General features: G+C 46.2%; 1 protein-coding gene across 3 annotated transcripts in view; it reads left to right on the forward strand.

The window, feature by feature from the left end:
* ABL2 (ABL proto-oncogene 2, non-receptor tyrosine kinase) overlaps positions 1-18,860 on the forward strand; it is a 380,773-nt gene that overhangs the window by 221,974 nt on the left and 139,939 nt on the right. For all 3 annotated transcript variants that reach the window (XM_085601714.1, XM_085601716.1, XM_085601715.1), the window contains exons 3-5: positions 671-966; positions 9,915-10,187; positions 10,650-10,734. In XM_085601714.1, coding sequence (XP_085457840.1) covers positions 671-966; positions 9,915-10,187; positions 10,650-10,734 — 654 coding nt within the window. The remainder of the gene's footprint in view (positions 1-670; positions 967-9,914; positions 10,188-10,649; positions 10,735-18,860) is intronic.

The raw sequence follows: 18,860 nt of genomic DNA on the forward strand, positions 1-18,860 counted from the left end.
TGCGAAGATATCCACTGTGCTGGTACCACAGTTATGTGTTCTGATACTCTTGGCCCCGTATGTCCGTTTGGCTGTCATTTTTGAGGTATCACTACTGTTGGAAAGATTAAAAAAAAAAATTCCAGCATCTCTTCCAAGTCGCAATCTCGGATTTTAACCTTTTTTCCATCATTGTCCTGCATTTTAATGTTAGTTGTCTACATTATAAGCTCTCCCAGCCCTCATTCTCACTACTGTCTTAATCCCCGTTTCTCCTTAATGTGATTTACAGTACACACCCACCTGTTACTGTAGCCCTCTTCCAGGCCCCCTGGGCTGGACCCCTCTGAAGCTTAGGCTACTGTGAGTTAACATTTAGCTATTTTGAACATCTAACTTTTATAGGCACTGTTCTCTGCTTGAGGAAGTTGAGTATCAGAAGAAAATTGGTAGTACACAGACTCACACTTGGGGTTCATTGATAGCCATGGAAAGGTCCAATGATTGTGAATGTGTTCGGACTGCTGAAGCTGCTTTGATAAGCATTGTCCAAAGCCAGAGTCATATAAAAATAAATATTGTTGTGCAGTATTACAGAGTGTACAGGATAGAAAGGGTGAAGCAGTGTGTTCATTGTGCACTCAGTTCCATATGTTTACTACAGCTTTTTTTTCTTTTGCGATGCTCACAGGAGAGAAGCTCCGAGTGTTGGGCTACAACCAGAATGGGGAGTGGAGCGAAGTACGTTCCAAGAATGGGCAGGGTTGGGTGCCCAGCAACTATATCACACCAGTTAACAGCTTGGAAAAGCACTCATGGTACCATGGACCAGTGTCACGCAGTGCAGCTGAATACTTATTAAGCAGCCTCATCAATGGCAGCTTTCTGGTGCGGGAAAGTGAGAGCAGCCCTGGCCAACTATCCATCTCACTCCGCTATGAAGGAAGGGTTTACCACTACCGCATCAACACTGCCTCAGATGGCAAGGTGAGTCTCTGCTTGTAAAGTTATAATTATAGTTGTAAATTATAAGTATATAGCGCTTACCACCCCATATGAGGTGTTGAAGCGCTTTGCGGCGAGTACCCCTTTCCACTGGAACCCAAAGTTAGAGGTATATAGGTAATAGATTAGTGAAATGTACTTCCTTTTTCTTGTATGATTAGTTGTGCTCTCAAGATTTCGTGCATTTACTCTAGTGTTTTGAACAGCTATAGATTAATTGGAAAGGATTAGTAAAGAAGGATGAGATGTTACTGTTATGGTAAGCATGTGCGCCTCAAAGAGTGGAGTGTTCAAAGCATGTATATTGAGTCTGCCCTTAAATTTTGAAAGGTTTGGGATGAGTCTGAGAGTGGAGGGGAAGGAAGACAATGTAATTGTTTTTAGGTCTCGCCTAGCGTTGCAGCGCATGTGCTGCTCGCTCGACGAGACATATAGTGAGAGAGGAGATATCAGAAGGGGACTTGAAGCCCCGCCCATCATTTTCATTGGGTCGTGTCAGCGTTTATGCTAAACGCTGGCTTCCCATTGAAAATTATGCTTTTTGGTCACTGCCCTTTCTCCCTTTTGGACGGCCCATCCGGACAGGGTCCTCTGCTTCCCAGCTGTCGTGAAGCACTTTCTTATCTTTAGGGGGGGCCATCTGTTTCTAATTAGCATGACCTTAGCACGGCCATGCTAATTAGAAACAGATGGCCCCCCCTAAAGATAAGAAAGTCTGCAGTACAGCGTTGTTCCAGATTGTAAACGTGGCTGTTCTTCATTAAATCTGTAAATCCTTATTCAACCCCTTCCCGTTTATCCTACGGTTCCCAGTTAGAAGCCTCTTCAAAACAAACCAGTGTTAGGTGAGCCCGTCTTTTTTTAGAAACACATCTCACTGTCTACAGAGAAAATGTTCTCTCCGTTAAGTTTTTAGTCACCATTTTGTGACTTGGTAAACATCTCTCTCTCTCCCTCTCTCTCGCTCTTGCATGCTCTCTCGCCAGCACGCGCTCGCGTTCTCCCTCTACCCTGGACTGCACCACGCTGGGCTGTTTTGTCCCTCGATCCTGAGCATGCTTTATGCGGCTTTGTAGTTAGAACAGATGCTGGGAAGGATTCCCTGGAACCAAAACACCCTTAACGAACTGATTTAATCGTCCTCCAGGGACTGAACACATTATAACCCCACTAGAAAACAACACATCCTCTCCGAAATCACGCCATAGAGGAACTGGTATCGCTGCTGAGCGGTCATTGAGCTTGCATAGGATTGACAATAGGGACTCTAAATAGTCTTGTATTATTTAAGAACCAAATATGGGGTGTTTTCTGTTTTTCTTTTTATAGCAATGAAGCACAGCCAGTTGCAGGATTCGCTCAAGAATGTCTCTTAACTCTCAAACACTACACTCCTCTATCTGTGAGTGACCTAGTTACACACTTAAGTAGAAGTGACCCAGTTGCAGACAATATGTATGCATATTAGAGCTCTGATGCACATAGACGTATTTTGTGTTCAATGGTTTGTATGTGAGGGTAGGGGGGTGGTTATCACGTTTTCCAACCTCCCACTTTTCATAGCTAGGCGAAGTCCAAATTTGTATGCTGTTTAAGAATCTCTGCAATGAATTTCCCAAACTTAGGGAAAGGTACTTTGACATCGCAATTGTTTACTGTACCAGGCATGTAACATGGAGGCGAGCGGCACTCAGGTGTGTTGGTGTGTGCACATGTTTGAACTGGCACGTTTTCAAGTCAGTGTGCACTTTGGCCCCAAATCCCCTCCCACGGTGCCCGTGGAGATCACAAATCTGATTCCTTTCTGTGCTAGAATTGGCAGAAAACGGTTGTTTACTTATTCATTAAATACATTCCTCAATATTTATTTAATAGAAAGCATTCATACCCTCAAGCTAGCTGGGCACCCTGTACCAGAGCGCTTGTGGCAAGAGAACCATCTCAGTAAAATAGTGCATAAGTGGGAAAACGGGTTGCATGCAACAACAGTGTGGTAGTAGGTACTGCTTGACATGGAAATGTTGACTCACTGGTGCTCACTACCTGGGAGTACGTACTTGTGACGGAGAGGTGCGGGTTCTTTCCTAGTGAAAGTATTTACAGGCTCGGATTGGCCCAGGGCAATCTCGCAGTGCCCAATGGGCTGGTCTGACAGTTCAGTGCGTGGCCTGTTTTTTAACGGTTTGCGTACTTTGTTTATTCCCTGTGGGCCGGTTTATACAGTTGATTTTCCTGATATTAGCACAAACATTGCCTGCAGCAAATATAAATGCCTGCAATCTCCCATACTTTGGAAAAATACTCACGCAGTGTGTCATTTCAAGCTCAAACTGGCGGGCACATGCTGATGAGCTGTGCGGGGGACAACAATGGATAAAAGACATTGTCATTTACAATGCCATTACTTGATTAATGCTTCACGAAGGGGAAACGAAAAAACCAATAAAATGTTCAATGCCAATAGCTCAAAACAATGTAATTGCAAGAATTATTGCATTGTAAATGCTTGTTTACATCTGTAGAGACATAAAACATGTATTCATATATACACTTTATACATTCATATCGCTTCACAAAGCATTAACAAACACATTAATATCCATATATAGTTACTTGTTATAACTTATACATGGCCAGATATATTCCTATACATAATGCAGAAATATACATACACCATTATGTACATTACTTTTTTTAATCGAATTATTTTTAAACACCTATATAGATTTATAATCTTGTATTAGGAGGCATAAACCTATGTACATACACATGTATATAGATAAAAAGTTCTGGGTATGCTTGTGCAGAGTTCTCATGCAAAGCAGCAGACAAAAAAACAAGAGTCCACATTACTTCCTTCAAAACCACAAACTGAAATACCACATTTGAACAAAAAGCACACACGATACATCATTAAAAAGCACTTGTCACCTTGTCCGCATAATGCACAAAGCAGCCTTTGGAAGAGGTCCTTGCTTCCCTCCTGATCTGTCACTCCCAAGTATGTACCAACCATCAACTTGCCGTCAACTCTGCTCATACGACCTGATGACACTCCAAGAAGCTGAAGGTTGGCAGGTGATGTTTAGAATCGACTGTCGGCTCTTCTACTCAAGTCTGAATCTTGCTAATGTCAGTTAGAGAAACATCTGACGGGCATATTAACCAGAGTACAACCAAGTACCAGCTACACCTAGGGTAATGACTTAATATTTGAGGAACCAGGCCTGAGTCTTGCACCTATGAGTTCTGTCTTCCTTAACTAACTTTTTCTCAGTTACTCCTTGGCACTCTGAAGTACCCTAAGTGACGTGGTACTGTATGGAACTCATAACGAATAAAAGTATGCCCTTCCACTTTGTTTGAAAATGTAACAAAATATAAACTGGTTTAAGTAACAGCCTTTTAACAAATGCACCTTGACTCTGCATTTCACAACATACCATCTTCTGCATCTCCTGAAGTGTTCCCCATGCTTTCTGTTCATTGATTTCAGTTTCCATGGGCTACATCTCCAGCAATATAATGCCATCAGTTGAAAACGCCGTCAGAAATCTGAATTTTGTTAAGGCCATGCTGCTCGGTGAATTAAACCTTTTCCATCCCCACTCATCAGGCTCCTCTTCCTTCAAAGACCGATTAACTTCTGCTGTCTTCACCAAGTATGTAGGAGGCTAGCTATACAGAAGCATGTCAATATTTAAGGACGGTGTTCAAGCATCCTAATTTTATGTCTGACAAATATAGACCTTTTTCAGAGCAACATGCTGCGCTATTGGAAACTGTGATCACCCCTAAACTTTACTATGCTGAAACTTTCTACATTTGCCTCCCAGTTTAACTCCTAAACATAAGTCACTAGGTCCTCTGACACAGGTTTTATATAACAGGAACACCTCTTTACCGCTGCAACACTTCCCAACTTCCCTACTCACACTTTCTCTTGACAACCATCTCTTCTTTGCTCATACACTTTCAAACAACTGCAGTACGTAGGGGCTGGGTAAAGGGGAGAGCAGATGGATGATTTACTGTATCCCTTGATCCTTGGACCGGCCTCCCACTTCCTCTTCACTGGCCTAGTTGCCAGTAATCTGCAACAACGATGGAGGAAAAGGTTCGAGTCCATGATTTAACAGGCAGACATGGGTGCAATTAAGCTTGGTTTTTCCGGACAACAGATTGCCAACATGCAAGCACAACCTGCAAGTGAGCTTTGTGCAACCAGAGGATATGCGATTTCACATGCACATGTGGTATAAAACAGCCATCTGATAGAGACTAGTAGCCGCAGATTCCTTAACGTAGAATTATCCCCAGGCGTGAGACTGGACCCAGAAAACATGTCCCAGCATCTGTGCGCCGGGGGGCGGCACCATGCGACTCCGCCCCGCCACCTTCCGTGGGCGTGACGTCCGCGAGGTTACATAATCCCCACCCGGCGTGCTGATGTCAGTTTCCTTCTTTTCCGCGTGTCACGCGGATCCGGATTGTGTCCCTGGCCTGTTTTCAGGCTGCCTTTTCATGCTTGGGTTTCCTTTTGGGAACAGTGTGCAAATGCCTTTGGGCTTCAAGACGTGCGCGTCTTGCGCGCGCCAGATGTTGGCGATGGACCCTCAACCCATTTGTATGTGGTGTTTGGGTGAGCACCATGACTCCACGGACTGCGAGGCTTGTCAGCAGATGTAGCTGAAGTCCCGGCAGGAGCGCCGGATGAAACTCCTCTTGGCCCGTATGCCCAGGTCGGCGGCGTGACCGCGTCCGTCCCTCGCGGAAGGGTTCAAGAACCGCCGCTTCAGTCTCCGACATCGTCCCTCTCCGAGGCCGCAAGGGTGTCGCTCGCCTGTTTGTAAGAGTCGCAGCTTGTCCCCGAGGCCTGGTCCCCGCCCTGTGGTGGGGTGCAGGTTCTCCGTGGGTCGCGCGGCCTCGTGCGTTGCCACCCTACCCGCCGTTTCCAGGCGTGGGGGCGGCCAGAGCCCAAATGGAGGCCTATAATGCGGCCCTGCAGGCCTCCTTGGCTCCTCCTCCTCTTCCTGGGACATCTGCGGATCCCTTGCCATGTGCAGGGCCTTCTGCGGAGTCGCCGGTGGCTCCGGCGCCGACAGGTTCGGCTTCAGGCCTTGGGGATGTGGTGTTGTCGGGGTGCGGCACTACGAGGGGATTACCCCCTTCGGACCACGGCGCCTCTGCCTCGCTGCAAACCCCTGTGGTGTCGTGGGAGGTTGCCAGGACTCGTGGCTTGTCCTCGAGTCGCCCTCGGTCCTCTGGGCAGGCGCCGGCCTTGTCCTAAGCCAAGCTGACGCCGCTCAGGCGCCGGCGGCTGCTGGCCCTGGCGGCGCCACAGGGGCTGGCTAGGGGCCGGGATGCGTCCTCGGGTCCCCCTCGTCTCTCCACGCAGGCAGCTGCCTCATCGGAGGTTGAGCCGGCGCCGTTCTTTTGCCGCCCCGGCTCCGATCCCGCCCCATTCTCCTGCTGCGCAGGTCGTGGCGGAGGTCGTCCCGGCATCCCCTTCGGCGCCGGTCGACGTTGCTCTGGCGCCAGTGGTGGACTCCACAGCGCCGTGCCGGCGTCTGGTCGTCGATTCGTCTTCGGAGGCCCCCTCTTCTCCAGAGGTTCGACAACTTTTTGTCTCGTCTTCCCCAGAGATTGGACGCCGCGTCGTGGCTTTTTCCCCGGCGTCTTCCAAGGGGGGCTCTTCGCCGCCCCCACGCCCACAGTCTTCTCCAGTGGCGCCTCAGGTTCCCCACTCGTCGGTCAACCTTCCCCCCATTCCGAGATTGGCCTTTTCTTCCTCCGGTTGGGCCGGCTTAGCTTACAGCCTTCCCCACAGAGGAATTGCTCTCCCCACCGCGTTGCCTTACGGACGCGAGTGCTGCCTTCGTCCGGGCTGTCTCCACGGCCGTGGGGATTTTGCGCATGGGCGAACCGGCTGCCCATTTCCCCGCTGATCATTTGCTTGGGGTTCTCCACCAGGGCTCTGGTGGACGGGAGCTGCTTCTTCCCTTCAAAGCTTCGCTCCATAATTCTCTCTTGGGGGCCCGGGGCCGTCCTGCCACGGGGAACCCGGTGCCCCAGCCGCTCCTGCACCGCCATTGTCCAGATCCGCATGATCCTGTCTGCCTTTCCTTCCACCCTTCTACCAGGGGCCGTTTTCTGCAGACTGCCTTTCCCTCCTTGCCGTCTGTGTTGTCTCCTCCGTCACGGGAGGCCCGGTAGTTAGATGCATGGGGGCGTAATGTCTTCGCTTCCTCCAGTGCTGCCTTGCGGGCACTCAACACGCTTTGTGTGTTGGCCAGAGCCACTTCCAGCTTGTGGGATTCAGCAAAGTCCCTTCTGTCTTGTGCTTCTCAGGAGGGTGCCTGCGCTGATCTGCGGCACCATGTGTTGGATGGCCGGGAGCTGGCCACGTTTATTCTTCGCTCAGCTCTAGCTGTCTCGGAGGCTCTTGGTCGCACTATAGCTTCTTCGGTAGTCCTCCTCCTCCTCGCTGTTGGTGAGCCCGTGTAGGTCCTGGCATTGGGCCTTTTCTGTCTTATTTATGGGCTGCTTGGCAAGCCGTCTGCGGTTTACCCGTAGGCCTTTCTGTTTGTCCTCTGCTGTGGAATTTTTTCCTAAGAGGTGTTCCCATGTTTTCTTGGGGCGTAGCATACCCTATGTGGGGTACTTGTAGCTATTAAATAGCTCTGTCATGTGCTGGGGCGGTGTGGTCACCCTTTTCGGGTTCCTTGCTCTCCTTGGCGTCACGGTATATCGCGGGTGCGGTCTTTGACAATTGTCTTGGCGCAGCTTGCGTTGCGCTCATGTCTGTCCTTCTCCCAGTCTGGCCTGCTGTCTGCGGCGTGGTGTTGTGGCAATACCGCCCTTCTGTCCGGCGTTTCGGCCTGGTCCTCTGTCTGGTGTTCCAGAGGGACTGGCTTTCCTTGACTTTGTTTTCTGGTTGACGGCCTGGGCCCGTCCTCTGTGTCTCTCTCTCTCTCCCTCTTCTGCCTGGTCCCACTTCTTTTGTGGGTCAGTGTGTGTTTCGGGACCGGCCCCTTCTTTAGGGTGTGTCCTGGCCCTCCATGGCTTCTGCCTTCGTCTTGCGCCTGGCTTGTTCTGGTGCACTGCTCCATGGTGTTGCCTGCTGCTGGCTGCGCATGCCTGCTTGTTCTGGTCCACCGTCGTGGCCTTTGATGTGTTCCCTTGTGCCCCTGCCTCTGGTTCCGCTAGGGCTTTTTGCATCCGTGCCTTACTTCTTACGCCTGTGCTATTGGCGGTGGGGCCGTTCCTGCCTTGTCCGCTGCTTGCGGCCGGGGCGTGTTTGGCTGTTTCCTACCACTGTGTGTGCTTCTTCCAGCGGGCCCTGCCTCCGGTTCTACCTCTTCTCCCTAGGGTTCGAGGTGGTTCTTTGTTCCTTGAGGCCCTTCGGGCGCTGTCTGCCCCTGCGGGGTGTTGGGCGGTTCTTCCTTAGTTGGGCCTGGTATCTCCTGGCCTTCCCTTCTTGTTCCTGTGACATGTCCCTTGCTGGGGCCCTGTGTGTCTCCTGCTGGGGAGGCTCTCTCGCCGGCCCTCCTCCCTCCTGGGTATGGCTAGGGTATCTATTCTACGTTAAGGAATCTGCGGCTAGTAGTCTCTATCAGATGTACAAGTTACTTACCTCCGGTAACGATGTATCTGATCGAGTCGATTCAAGCCGCAGATTCCTTCACGACCTGCCCTTCCTCCCCGTTCTGCGAGGACCCTCAGTTTGGTTTTCTGCACTCGCCTCCCTCTGGGTGGCTTGTCTTCTGTGGGTGTCCTCTTTGCTTACTTCCGGTCTGCTTGATTGTTCCATCCCCTCTTTTTTCTTTTGATACAGGGATGGTTGGTTTCTGCATGCCTTTGCTTCCCTCCAACTGGTTTCTCTCCAGTGTAGGGGCCTCCTTTTTCCTCTTTTTTCCCTATGTTTGTTTGGAGTTTCTGATACCCTTGCGGTCTTCTGCGTTGGGGATTCTTTGCCTGTTCTTTGGCCTCCTGCTCCTTTCTGGGGATATGGCCCTCCTTGACAATGTAGTCTGGGGGTGGATTGCTGTTGCTCCTCTGTTCCGGGCTTGTGGCCCTTCACTGTGTGGTTTGTGGTTACAGTCTCTCTCTGTCTCTCTCCGTCTCTCTCTGTCTCTCGGAAAAGTTCTCCGAAGCAAATTGCCGTCACCGCGCCGGGGTGGGGCTTATGTAACCTCGCTGACGTCATGCCCGCGGTAGACGGCGGGGCGGAGTCGCGTGGTGCCACCCCCCCCGGCAAGCAGAGATGCTGCGACAAGAACATTTTCCGGGTCCAGTCTCAAGCCTGAGGATAATTCTACGTTAAGGAGTCTGCGGCTAGAATCCTCTCTACCAGATACATTGTTACTGAGGTAAGTAACTTGTACATCATGATTCCAAGCCAGCTGTAACAAATAGGTAACATACCTTGAGGTGCTTAGGTTCATAATGTCTTTACTGCGCCCAATGTAAATAACATAAGTTGAAACAGCGACACATCTTTGGGGAGAAACAGGGGTTTGGTGAAGTCGTAAATGGAGAGTTGTAAGCAAGTGAAAAAGGAGACTCTGTTTACATAATTCATTTTCTCAAGCCTGGGCACTGTGGACACTTCTGAAGGTCCCTGACAGTAAAGGGAGGCGAAAGGAGTGTGTATAAATATTGAAATATCTCCAGGTATAATAATGGCAGTAGAAGTCTAGTATATTTCTGGGAAGCCCTCTCCTAAATTTGGATTTGATATGTCGGGTCCAGAAAAGAAGGGGCTAGTTACACTCATTGTGCTTGTGCTCTGTAAAGCCTTTAGAGATCTTATAGCCAGGGTTCCCGTGAAACAATATGCAGTGGAAGTTAGAGGAAGACAACTGATTGCAGTCATACTGTATAGTCAATAATACACAGAATGAGAACATGCTTGTTATTCCTTTTAGGTGTATGTGACTGCAGAGAGCCGCTTCAACACTCTGGCAGAGTTGGTTCACCATCACTCCACTGTGGCTGATGGATTGGTGACCACCTTGCACTATCCAGCCCCCAAGTGCAACAAGCCCACGGTATATGGGGTGTCTCCCATCCATGACAAGTGGGAGATGGAGCGTACTGACATCACCATGAAACACAAGCTGGGAGGTGGCCAATATGGGGAGGTGTATGTTGGCATGTGGAAAAAGTATAACCTGACGGTCGCTGTCAAGACTCTCAAGGTGAGTTTTTCAAATCTAGCTGCGTTGTACGTTTTTTGGAGGACTGGGAATGTGAGAGTGCTGCCATTTGGGTGGACAAAGGAAGAATCCCACAGTCAATCTAAGATTTAATGCTTTGAGTGCTTAAGTACCTAACAAAGTCTTAGCCTATTCCTGATAGTGATTGTTCTCCACTTTTAGCCTCTTTACTGGTCAAATGGCATTTCACTGTACGTTTTGCAGTGCACATCTCTTTGCAAGGATCACAGTTTCATTGTCCATGTTTTGTTTGCATGATTCTAACTTCCCAAGCTGTGGTGCCTCCTATTTTGATGTTCTTACCTCTAGTTCTTTGAACTCTCTGCTCCTCTGTTTGCTGTTCTTTTAAGTGTGCTGCTGAAAAGATTGTCATTTGATGCATGAGAATGAGCCCCTGTTTTAGGGTTGATGATGGTGTAAATGTCCCTTTGTTTCTATCTTCAGGAAGACACTATGGAGGTGGAGGAGTTTCTGAAAGAGGCTGCTGTCATGAAGGAGATCAAACACCCCAACTTAGTGCAGCTTCTAGGTGAGGGTCACAATCCTACTTCCTCTCTGTATCTCTTCCACTCTCCGCCTTTGATGTCCTGGAAAGAAAGAATTTGTCACTGCTTTGCTTTCATCATTCATGCATGCTATTCAACAATAGTCAGATTTTTGTGCTGTACAATTATTAAACATTTTCAACAAGCTTATAAAATGCTATTAAATGTAAACAATCGTGCAAGGCAAGAGTTCTCAGACTTTACTACTGGATTAAGCTTTCAAGAGTTTGTCGTCCAATCACCTATTTCCTAATATTCATAAATGCAGCAGTTCAGCAAGTGTTTATTTAGTATTACTACATCATTATTGTGAAGATTGGTTGAGATTTATTGCTTTAATAGGATTGCTCTTTCTAATCCTTTGAGATTTTGTTTAGCATGACATTCCAATCTAAAATGTGTATTTTGACCCCCAGGTCTTGTGCCTGATGCCGTTGGTTAAATATTCAGTTCTTTAATTGACTTAGTCATATTCATCTATATTCTACCAGCTCCTCACACTGCTTAGACCTTAAGCCTTTTAAACCTTTGGATGCTACTACGATCACAAAAAGTATCTTCACCATAAGCATCTTGTACAGGCTATTTTGCTACCTGACCTGTGTCTACGGTGAGGATCATTCCAGCATTATTCATTTATGACCATTTTCGTCCTTCACCCCCTTTTGAGGTCTCACTGAGTCATCGCATGCGCTGTCTCTTCGAGACATTTAGTAAGTGACTTTTAAAAGTGCCACCAGAGGCTTTTGCTGGCCTCAAGCTTGCGTTCACGCGGGTGTGTATGCCCGCAGCCGCCATGTGTTTCTGTCAAGGCTTATTAAGCCTTGTGTGCCTCTCTCCGCCTTGTTTTATTTACTTTTTGCGCGCACGCAAACAACTCCCGTTCGTTGCCGAAATTCTTGCTCGCGATCACTTTCGTGCGCATGATTTGCTTGTTTGAACACTTCTCGCCCTTTCCTTGCTGTTTTCTGTGCATTTCTCAGTCTTTCTTTGCTACTTCACTGTGCATTACTCCTTTCTTCTTATTCCTTCTTTGCTGCTTTTCTGTGCGTTTCTCATTCTCTTTCTGCCACTTTCATGTGCTTTTTTCATTATTCCGCAATCTTTCTTTGCTGCTTTTTGAACTTTTACACGGATTCTGTGCCGATCTGCTGGGCATCTGCCACTCTTTCTCATTCATTCTTTGCTGATCTTCTGTGCTTTTGCCTTTCACTCTTTAACATTTTTCTCTGCCCTTTTTAGTCAATCCTTGCTGCTTTTGGCTTCTTTTAGTCTCGGCTCTTCTCTTCGAGTTTCGAACTCAATTGCTCTCTTAACTTCTCTTCTTCCTTTTTCTCACTCTTTTGCTCTTCTTCCTGCCCTTTTCCTGAATTTGCGACCTTTCCTGCTTCCTCTCCCACGCCGCACTCCCTTCTCGGTTCCTGCCAGTTACTTAGCCCAACCCATTGCCCCAGAGACCCCCGCTCCTAATTCATGTCCGCCGCAGCTTGGATGCACAGCCCGTATGCGCCCCTCCCGTGCCCAGCGCCAGGCCCCTTGCTTTCACTCCCATCACTGCTACGTCTCTACTTCCCTCTCCTCACCCTGAACCTTGAATGCACCTTCCAGTGCTGCTGCTATGCCTCGGTAGTCGACTGCGAAGGTGCCTTCCCCTGTTCCACCTGACACTTTTCTTGCACCTTCCCCACACCTTCACACCGCCCTCACATGCACCGCACACAACACTCACCTCTCCCTCGACCACGCACACCTACACACCTCTCCCACCCCTCCCTTTTCTGCCTTCTCCTCAACAACAACACCTCTCAATAAACACGCTACTGAAATATGGGACCTGCTGCACGACCACACATTGAAACTGCTCTTCCTCACAGAAACCTGGCTGATTCTATCGACATTACCACACCTATTCCCCAGGCACAAGGTTATGAGACAGGACTGAATTAACAGACCCAGCGGAGGACATGTCATCGTTTTCAAAGAGCTCATCAAGTGTTCCACTGCCTCAGCTAGCACCAACAGCACCATGAATCGGTGCAAAGTTTTTATTCACACAACTGTTACAGCACATCAAGTGAAGTTTTTGTGTGCTGTATTCTCACTGAAGAGGGAAACTTGAATGCATGGCACTCCGATTGAAAAACTTGTGTTTCAATTCTTCATTAAACCTTCTTAGCCTAAAAGGCAGAGCTTCGGTCTAATAATCTGAAGGTTGTGAGTTCGAACCTCTTAGTGGGCATGTGTTTTGCGATATAAGTGTTTGCATTTTGATAATTCTCCAGGCACCTATTTTAGGGTATACTTAACATTGTCTTCTCCCAGATTCGTTTTGTATCAGGACGTAGTTTGTAAATTAAACATAAGCACTTAATACTTTGGCAGCTGCGTTTATTGGCTGTAGTTTAGATCCTTCTACATTTTCTGTGTGACAATGCATTGTAAATTATTAAGAAGTTACAGTATGGTGCTGGTTTTAATTGGCAAGTTGTGCACACTTTACCGTAATTATTGAGCACAGCTGTTTGCTGCACAGCTGTTTGCTCTAAATCGGTGGGCATCCTGGTTGAGTGGGGGGATGTGATAATTGAGTGAGGTTAATCGGGCATTGGATCATCCACTAAGGAGTAAGTGGAGCATGGAACCAGTCGTATCAGCTACAGGAAAGCCTGTCCTCACTCCTGAAACTCTCTCAAGTACCCAGAGCCCAGCCCGCACCCTGATTTAGCCGCACACTCTAATGCCCACTTGCTAAGAGCAGCTGGTAAAAGTGAGTGTAATGTACGGTGACCACCTCCCTCCAGAGACACTATTTCCACTCCCATACTTTTGTGTGATAACCTCATGTATTATGGGTATTGTAGACTTGTTAATCTTCCACTGACCTAATTACACTAACACACCTAAAATTTAGTGGTTTGTAGGTGAATAGTTCAGAACTGGATATAGTGTCTGTTGTGACCTACAGTGCGGTAGCCACCCTATTAGTAGTGTACTTTTCATCCTATGCCTAAGCACATTTCTTAATCTGCTCCATTATTCTAAATGTTGCATGCCGGATGTGTTTATTGTGCCAAAATGGCTTCTTTTGTCATCTTCAATGCAAGATGGTGCACACTCTGAAATCCGTAAAAGTGCACTCTCTTAATGCTTTATTTTAATAAATATATTTAGGGTGATCACCAACCTCTAGTTCTGTGTGGACACTTTCTCCAGTCCTTGTCTTCTCTCTCTCTGCTCCTCTCTTCTCCTCAAGTGCCTCTCTATCTATCTATATATACATATATATATATATATATATATATATATATATATATCTCCCCCTCTCCCCCTCTCCCCTTTCTGCTCTGTTTGCATCTTATCCCCCTTCATTTTGCTTCCATTTACTTCACCTCCCTCTTAATTTCATCTCTTTATCTTACCCTTTCTATAATTTTTGCCATCTATACCTTACCTTTCTCTACCTCTCGCATGCCTTTCTACCTCACCATTCTCTTTCATTTCTCTCTCTGCCTCACAACTCACTGCCTCATCTCTCTTCCCCACGTCTCATACACTATCTAGACTCTAAATTTACATCACCTATTGGCCTTCTATATCTTTTTATTGATGTCCTCTTTCCCTCGCTTTTCCCATTATTTTATTTCTTTCTCTCTACAATGCTCTCCCTACCACTTCCACTCCATCTATCACTACCTTTGCTTTAATCTCTCTAACTCCTTCACTGTTTCCGTTCACGCTCTCTGCTTCTAATGTCTTGCTTGTTTAATACATCTGTCTTACCTCTGTCTCTCTCTCCCTATTTCACCATTCTCTACTTCTCCCTCGCACTTCCTCTGTATTAACCTCATCTCTCTACCTCATCTGCACCTCTTTTTCTCTGCTTCTCATATCTTTCTATTTTTCATCCCACCGGCTCTACCTACCTCGCTACTTTGTTTACCTGACCTGTCTTTCTGTGCTTCACCTTTCTATTTGTGCGATCTCATTATAACTCACCTCTCTTCCTATCTTATTTCTCTCTAGACCTTGCCCCTCGGGTTGGCACCTTTCTTACCAGCGTTTTTAGCCATGCAACAGTTGATGTTATTGCACCAAGGATATTGTGCTGCATAACTAAATACTTATAAGGTCCCAAAAGCGAGACCTATTGGCTATGCCAATGCTTGTTCATATCTGTTGGATGTCTTTGTGAAGGCTATTCAAGGGTCATAAACGAAGGGTGGCTGGATGCTTTGTTATAACAATTTATTGTGCACACGTATACCAAAGGGTTCTTGGCGCTAACTGTCCTGAGCAAGAAAGAAACAACCTAAACCTATTTAAAAAAATAACCAGGTTTTGAACTCCTTCCTAAAGGAGATTAAAGACGGCAGGGCTCTATTCCAGAGTTTGATGAATCCTGATGTGAAGCTTGTACCAACACCTGTTCTCCTTTCGGATTCTGGGTACCATCATACGGTTAGCCCCTGCAGAGCGAAGGGGTATGTTAGGGGGAGTACAATTTCAAGGACTGTCTGAGAAACTGATGGCCGTTGCCATGTAAAGCCTTATATGTGATGCACAGGGCCTTAAATTTGATGCGGCTTCTTCCCGGAAGCCAGTGTAGTTCCTGAATTTCTTAAGCAACAGATTGGAATTTGGGAATGCCCAAGAGAAGCCTGGCTGCTGCATTCTCCACTGTCGCAGTCTTTTGGTAGGATGTTTTTCCTTCATATTTAAGTAAAGGCCATTACAGTAGTCTAGCTTACATAAGACTAAGGTGGTAATTAGTCTTCTTGGTGTTGAATGGCACGGAGTTCAAAATTTACTATTATAAATTATATGTTGTCCTGTTTGTAACTCTTCGAATGGAAGAGGACCAAAGGCGTAGTTATTGATGAAAGTGCTAATTAACACCTGCTCTGAGAACTCAGTTGCTTCTAGGTCCTGTGGACTAGCATTAGTTAGATCCTTAGGGGAAGAGCAATTTTATCTTGGGGACTAAAACACGAGTTGGTGTTGAGACTTCTATAAAAATCTGGGTATGTAGTTCAAGATCTGGGCCCAAGTAAAGACGTATATGTGGCACTCACTGGTATAGTTTCGTGCTTGTTACTTTTGAAGTTGGCAGACAGAGTGTCTGTAGTATAGCTTTGCAAATAGCTAAATCATCCCAAATGTTTTGCATAAAGGTGTGGGTTGTTACACTCTTCCTGGCAAATAGGGTATCTTTCCTGTCAAGTCTTGCGATACAGTTGTGCAGTTGAAGAATACTACTTTTGAGCACATTTAAAGCTGGTTTGTAATTAAACTAGCTGACGGGTAGCAAGTGCTGTCGGAGCCTAAGCGGGAGGTCAGAGGCACTTATGGCCTAATTATTTCTGCTTCGAGTGTGAAGTGCCTCTGCAAATTGACTACAAAGTTTTTGACGCAGCTTGGATTTTAAAATGAGATGGTGTTCGAGTTACAATTAAATAATAAATGTGTGCTACGGAGGTTATGAAGGTGAGTTTAAGGACATGCAGCTGTTGAATCCCAATCAACATAAAGATAATTTCAAATGGACAGTAAGTCCTGCAAAATGCTCACTTCAATCCCTTCCCAGGCATTAGACGGTATACAGATTTGTTTCCATAGCACTTACTGTCACTGGACTTGGCACAGCGTCATCTGTGTCTAAAAACCCCACCAAAAATTAAATTCCAACCATCACATAAATGTCACATGCACTGGTGATGTCTGTTCCTTTTCTCTGTGCCTACAACAGTTGCACATTGGAAGCCACTGAATAGTTTTGACCTTTTTCAGCATCTGTCATGTTTTTGTCACATATCTCCATGCAAGTCTTCAAGGGTTTAAGCCCTGTAACAACTTGTATGGGGCTGATGTCTGTGACGGATCCTCATCTCTGTGTGTCTTGTGTCGTAGTAAGGATCATGACACTTTGGGCTGTGTCTTATGCACATTAAGAACTGTCCGAACAAGTTAAAAATATCGATTACCTGGGGTTAGACTCCCTAATAAGCTAGCCTGGTCTTTGTAGTTCGAGAAGAGTGCACTTAAGTCCAGAAGGAATCAAGTGTGATCCTTATGATGATGAAGAGACAAAGACTAGAGGGGAGAGGGGGTTCAAAGTGGAGGCTTGGAGCCGATCAAGGTCCAATACCCAGACTCCAAAGGCAATTATGTCAACCACGAAGGTACTGTTCCTGAAGAAATGAAAGGTTAAAGAAAGAGGGATATAGACAACACCTCAAAACCGCTAAATTAGCGCGGGGGGGATCCTACCGATTATTCATTGTTGCCTTCACACACCCTTACGGATGTCTTGTTTCATCATTGGTCATTGTTCCTTGTGGGGCTGGTGTGGCAATACCGTACGGGCCCCATGAAGGGTCACTTTGGCAGAGATCCTTTTTGATTTTGCCATATAATGAAAATGGGTGTGAGAGGGTGTAATGGGTGTGTGGGAAAAATAAAGAATAAAACTATCTAGGAGATACCAAAAAAAGTTTTTAATGTGGCGGTTCGCCTGACAGGATTAAAAGAACCCCCCAAAAAATTGTATCGCGCTACTAGCGGGGCGTTATGTTCCCTAGTAGCTATGAGTGCAAGAAAATTTAATATAGGCCAACTATTTTGCGCCTTTTTGGCCCCTAACCGAAACCCTGCCCTTTGTCAGGACTAGAACAAAGGTGGGTGATACGCCTACCCCACACCTATGATGTGATGTAGGTATTCTGCAGTAGTAAACATACCTGGACTTACAGTAGATAGGTTATGATTGTCCACACTTTGCAAGAATTAACAATATCCCCACTGGTCGATGCAGAGGTCAGCGCACTGCTGCTGAATATTGCCGGTGCTTTGAAAGCCTGTGGCCTACCCTTTTCCGCTTGTCGGGATAGAAGATGTTCTATCCTGGCGAGTGGAGGATTGTAGGTCGCTCCCCTTGTTGAAATAATGCATGTCTGAAAATTCCTTGGCTAAGGTTTGTTAAGGATATGATTTTCAAGCTCGATTTAGCTGCCCTTTGAACTCTTCTGCGAATGCCACCTTCATTCCCAGATCTGTGGTAAAAGACATACTAAAGTTTCTTTCATGGGAAGAGAAATTGAGAAATGTAATCCAGGCAGCCGGACAGGCAGTTTTTTAGATTTTAAAGCGGTCCCATCTCTCGAGCCTTTTTTAGACAAGATTACTTGTCTTTCAGCCAAGCAGCTATTTATTCGATGCAGATATAGAATGTTACCCATCAATAATTTCTGCATCCATTGAGGAACTAATTATTGTAACAGCACTGTATGCCCTACTTGCAATCTTGAGAATTAAACTCTACACCATTTTGTTTTTTCTTTTGCAAAGCCTATGCAATCCACCGGAAGAAGTAGATACAACCAATGTGTCTTTCACTAGGTAGTAGAAGAATAGAGCATGTGCTGAGAATGAGATCTGATATGAACGAAATGATCTCTAGCATTGTCGCTAAATTCTTGTCCTCCACAAGGATTATTCGTAAGAAAGCTTCTATTCCAAGATTGACCAATAACCTATTGTGATTGTTCTACATGGATTTTTGTAACGCAATGCCTGTTTTGCACTTGTATTCTTTACACTTGAGACCATGTAGGTGCATTCTCATTTGATTGTTGATTTTTAACAATCTGCTCCCTTGCATTTGCTCTTTGACATTTTACTACTGTTCTTACACAATTTGCCTATTCCATTGCGATGATCCCCAGTGTATTTGTGACTCATGCTTTCAGCTTGGACATATGCTATGTATCGCTCTGCGCCATTTTATCTTAATTGCAATGATTTTACTTGACTGTTTTTACCATGATGTAAGTTGTTTTTATGGATTTTAAATCCGAAATAAACTACTTTGAATGATTATAGAAATAATTTCTATCTGTGTAATGGGCTAAAAAATGCATTAAGCATGTGAGGTATAAAAATAACAGTGCTCTGAAGCAACATAGCATCACACTAGTTTCTGCATGGTTGGAAGGGTGGGGTCCAAATCCCTAATATACAAGCCATCACTGCAAGGTATCCTTTGGACAGACTTGACCTTTACGAATCTTCGTTATTAAATGCATACATAGAACCACTTGTAAATAAACTACAA

This window comes from Triturus cristatus, chromosome 4_2 (assembly GCF_964204655.1).
Source record: "Triturus cristatus chromosome 4_2, aTriCri1.1, whole genome shotgun sequence".
In the NCBI taxonomy this organism is placed as follows: Eukaryota; Metazoa; Chordata; class Amphibia; order Caudata; family Salamandridae; genus Triturus; species Triturus cristatus.